At 23.4% G+C, this 5,437-nt stretch overlaps 1 protein-coding gene across 1 annotated transcript; it reads left to right on the top strand.

Moving 5' to 3' along the window:
• Positions 1 to 4,033: 4,033 nt before the first annotated feature.
• Positions 4,034 to 5,437, top strand: PGO_002345 (variable surface protein; the record flags this gene model as incomplete). Its single annotated transcript, XM_028691113.1, has 2 exons — positions 4,034 to 4,063; positions 4,199 to 5,437. Coding segments are annotated over 2 exons (1,269 nt in total), but the record flags the coding sequence as incomplete, so codon positions are not given.

Below are 5,437 nucleotides of genomic sequence, written 5' to 3'. Positions count from 1 at the left end.
AATATACACTACTGAATGTGTATATATGTGCATTTTAGCTAAAACAGTTTATAAATATATTCGATTATTTTTAATTATTTGTGTTTTTTTGTGTATAAATATGAGACTAAAAATAGTGGTTTTATAATGCACAAAATATTTTATAATTTGTGAGTTCTTTTATAGTGTAGCATCATAAAAATATCTTTATATTTTAGTTATTTTATACATTATTTTTTATTGGTGTACTTGAATAAATACGTCATTCTCTTAATTGATATATATTTGAGTTCAATTTCCTTGGGACAAACCGAACATACTTATATATTCTTCTATACTTATGTATATCTTAATGTAAGTTATTTTTTCTATACATGTTAAAATAATGCACTAGATTTTTTTTATTAAAATTATTTCTTTACATATTACTACAAAATATATATATTCAAAGAGAGAGTTATGCATTCAATTATGAACTACAAAATTTGGCGTGTTTAATTATGCATTAAAATTTTTTTATTATAATTTTATATAACGCTACATTTATGTATATATAAGGTCTTAGTTCGTTATTTAATATTATAGAAATCACTTATGTGAATAATATTAATGAGTTAATGTTTTACTACTGTCTATATATTTAAGTTATTACATTCAATGATATTTCCAATCACTTTGATAAACTGTGTTATTGTATGATACTTGGCCAATATAAATAATTTCAGAAATCTCTTTTATTCGCAATTTCAGTGTTAAAATATATAAATAATCCTGTTCTACAAAACACATTTTATATCAACATATCATTTATTACATAATGTACTATATTTTATTGCCATTTATTTTATATATCTGTTAAGTGTATTATGCAAAAATTATTTGCTGCATTGTATATATAGTTTTTTAGTTATTTGTTTGACCAATGTAAGTTAGAACCTATTTATTTGTTTGTATTATACATTTCAGAACACCTTTATTTATTATTCTGACATATTTACATGAAACAACTTGATTAAATAAATGATAAATATTAAATCTGAAAAAAATTATAAAAGGTGCTCATATAAAATAGATATATTTTAGAAAATACTTACGAATAGTTTTAGTATAATATTAGCATGTACCACATAAAATAATATTTACCAATGATCTAAATTATTAAATGTATCGATGTACACTTAGCAAAATATTAAATTACTGTAATTCATGCTTTTAAGGAAGTCTTCACAAAAAAAGTAATATATATAATTAAATATAAGAAAAGCTTGGGGATAATTGTTGTACATGGTTTTATATAAGACATATAGTATGCCATTTTTTAGCACATATATTTATAATTCACTTTCTAGTATTTATGTGTTCAATTAGATTTATTAATTTATGGATATATATAGGACAAAAAATATGAGTATTGTCATCAGTGGTTATATCGTATACTAATTTAAATTTATATAAGACAAAGGAAAAAAATTCCATTTACGCATAATTTTATTTTTAGTGATTTCTGTAAAAGTATATTTTTTTGCATAAATTCAAAACATTCATTTTTTATAAGAATATTCTAATTTTTTTCTTTTTGTGTTCCATTTTGAGAATGTAATTTTAAAAGACCTACCTTTACATAATCCATATGAGAAATTCAATAATAATGTGGATGATAATAAAATAAAAGTAAAATATTAAAATAAAGCAACTGATTCTATCATTTCTAACAATGAATAACATGACTTATATATTAGAACTAAAATGCATTTAATTGAAATAAAAGATAATATACTATATAAGTATTAATGTTAACATGTCCTTAACTGAAAATATGAAAAAGGATGGTCAGCCAAAAATAACTTTAATTATCTTACATCTCTGTTTTAACATCTTAATAAAGTAAACACATGACTTACTTGATATACACCAAATGTCTACTTGCCCACATTTTTATTGTGAGCCACATATTTTGTAATATCTGGTTGAAGAAACATTTCTTCATGATTTTATAATACATTTTGGCAATATTTTAGGAAATTACTTTTCCAGAATGGATAAAATGTGTATATTCGCAGATACATTACTATAATAACAACTATATAGCCAAAACAGAATATTCATTACATTTCATTGATATCTAATACGTGTTTAAAATACTTTTTATGTGATGAGATGTGTAATGCAGATAATTTTTGTTCATTGTTAACATGCAATTAAGACAATTCATCCTATGTAAAGATAAAATGTATTAAAATATGTGATTATTATAATATAAATTTTTAATAAGCTTGTTTGATGTTTTTCTATTCTTTCTATTTTTATTCTTATATAAAGGCTGTTAACATTAGTCAAGTATTGCTATTGGGTAATGTAAAACGAAAAATAAAAGAATACATTAATTTATTATATTTTTTATTAAACGAAGGTTTTATGAAAAATGAGATGGTGAATTATATATTCAATCTATATTTTCAATAAACGAGTTGTATTTAATACATAGAATTTAATTATTTCGTCGAATATGAAAATAAAGTGTAAGTAAAAAGAGACATATTTGCTACACAATTCCATAAATGTTTCTCCTTTAAATAATAATATATATTTAAAGAAGGATTTTAATAATGATTATAAGTAAAAAATGAATAAAATAAAAAGATATATTTTACACAAAATTGATAAATAATTTCCTAAGAAACAAATAGTCCTTTATTCACGAATTTACGAAATAACAATTAATTTCATTGTGTTTCATCAAATGTCTAACTATTTGAATAAGATACTGTAATAGTTAATATATGGATCTACAATTATATAAATTATTTAACATTCTAAATTTAAATAAAATGTTATAACACAGTGATGTGACTGAAAAGGGCAAGGATTTATCATTCTTTATAATTATCTAAATTCTTCTACATAAAATGATATCCAATTTTATTAAGATTACAAAAAAACAGACTATATAAAATGTTTGATTAAATTTGATCTCAAAAAATGATAAAATAATTTTTCAATATTACATAGATTTTCTTACTAATAATCATAAATGTGGTTAAAAACGGTTTCGTAATGTGTAATTATTATATAGGTTAGGTTAATATGTTTCAAATTATACGTACACTTTTTTATCATATTAGAAATACATAAAATTTTATCAATTTTTATACAATCTTGAAATGATGAGGCTTATCCTCCAACAAAATAAATGTTCCAAATTGTATGACAACATGTATTTATTCTATAATGTTATTAAAAAAAAAAAAAAAAACATATATGATTTGAGGATAAGAATAAATGAAAAATAGAGCAAAAATTTAAGTTGATTCATATGCTTTAAAATGTGTGAAATATTGATGGAACTGCCTCACTTTGTAATTATAATTTTTAGAAATCCTTGGAACAATGCAATTTTTAGTATAAAAATGTTCTAACAATATATTTTTTAAAACATTTTTTAAGGACATTTTTTATATAATATGCAAGCTAGTTTTTATTTTTTTCTTTCTCATATTTCTTTTTATAAGTTATAGATGTACATAACAAGGTTTGCACTATAAGTATTTAGTAATAGTATAGAGCAGTTTTGAGGCACAAAATAATTTACAACACCGCAACAGTGCTATTATTCCGCACAAACCTTTAATAACAACAATGTTTGAAATTTCATTTAAAGAATATTCAAAAAACCTAATAAATTATTTTATAAATAATTCAACAAAGAAATTAAGAATATCTTCATTAATTTATGATTGGCACTATAATACAATTATTAAATACGTAAATAATTAGTGTGTTGCTTATATTGTTATATATAGTGTGAACCTTTTTTGATTTTATCTTATAATAATTAAAAATAGTACTTTTCTACATAAATAGTGTTAAAAAAAAGTGGTCGAATATATTAGTAAATAATAATGCCTACTGATGTGTAGCTCTTTAAATTCCCAAAAAAATGTAAAATATTTCCTAAATATATTGATAGATTATTATATATTTTGGCATTTTATATATTAATATATAAAATTCGACAACATTTATAATTTCACACATATAATTATGCTAAAATAAGATGACGAAGACAATAGATACGCCTAGTTTGGTAAACATACACACATAAATTACTCATTATGAACTAATATTTACACAAGTTCTTTATCATGTAACGCAGGTGTATATATGTTGTACAAACTTAATTTTAGTACTTACACTATGACTCTTCAACCGTTATTTTTAGGAGAAAGTTTCAAAGGAATTAGAGCTTAATGAAATGTTTAAAGAATTTTTTACAAACCAAGAAATATCTAATTCTCATAGTTATTGTAAAGAATTAGAAAAGTATAATAGCCTCCATGGTGGAGTCAGCAATCTGTGTAGCAAACTAGTAGGATTTTTAGAAAGAATCCCTCAAACAATTGATGGCACTATGCGTAATAATTATTGTGAATACTTAACTTATTGGATGCATGATAAAGTACGTGAAATATATACAGGCACTTCAGAAAAAACCGGTGATATACCATTTTTTAAAGGTCTTATTGATGTGATGGATAAGGTTAATGATCAAATTAAAGAAAATAAGTGTAAAATACAATATGATTATAAAATTAGTTTAGATGAATGGAGAAATAGGAAATTTTCTTATATTTACTTAAAAAAATATAACGATATTAAAAAAATTATTAATGGTGAAGCTATAGCTAAATGTAATATGTATAATACATACCTGAATAAAATTAAAACATTATATACAACGTATAGGATTAATAAGTGCTCAGGTTTCTGGATTTTTTATTCTATTCCTAATTACGCTGATTGTTATTCTAATCATAAACCACATGAACTCATATCTATATTAAATAATTGTAAAGGTAAAGGACACACAGCTGCTATCGGTGCAAATGAGGGACATTTGGAAAATGGGAATGCTCAAGTAAGTGGGCAACATGAAAAAGCTAAAAGTCAACCTGTTCCAGGTCTAGAAGGTTTATCAAGTTCATCAGATTTACCACGTTTATCAGATTCAACAGGTCAATCACATTCTCCAGGTCAACAAGATACAGTTGGAGAATCACATTCACCAAAGCCAGAAGAAACAGGTTATTATTTACAAGTTTTATCAGATTCAAGCAAATTAACATTAGAAGCTTCAGGAGCAGAAGAACCCGTAGATCATAGATATTCTAATTATTCTCAAACAGGACATTATAATCCACAAGAGAATTATGATCACCACCATGCTGCTTCTACAAGCATTCTTATACCATATGAGGGTATCACCAATTTTTCTAATTTTGTTCAAAGAATATATGACATATTGAATTCAAATAAACTTCGTCACGTAATCATGGGTGCTTCAATAGTTGTAGTAGCCATCTTCCTCATATTTTACTTTTTAGTAACTAAGATCTCTATTTTAAAGGATAACAATCTTTTGATGATATTGGCGCTTTCTATTTATGAATGTAATTATGAA

The sequence above is a fragment of the Plasmodium gonderi genome (assembly GCF_002157705.1).
Source record: "Plasmodium gonderi DNA, contig: Pgo-contig_248, whole genome shotgun sequence".
Lineage (NCBI taxonomy): Eukaryota > Apicomplexa > Aconoidasida > Haemosporida > Plasmodiidae > Plasmodium > Plasmodium gonderi.
Note: the sequence above shows the minus strand (reverse complement) of the source record. Positions and strands in the feature narration are given on the sequence as shown.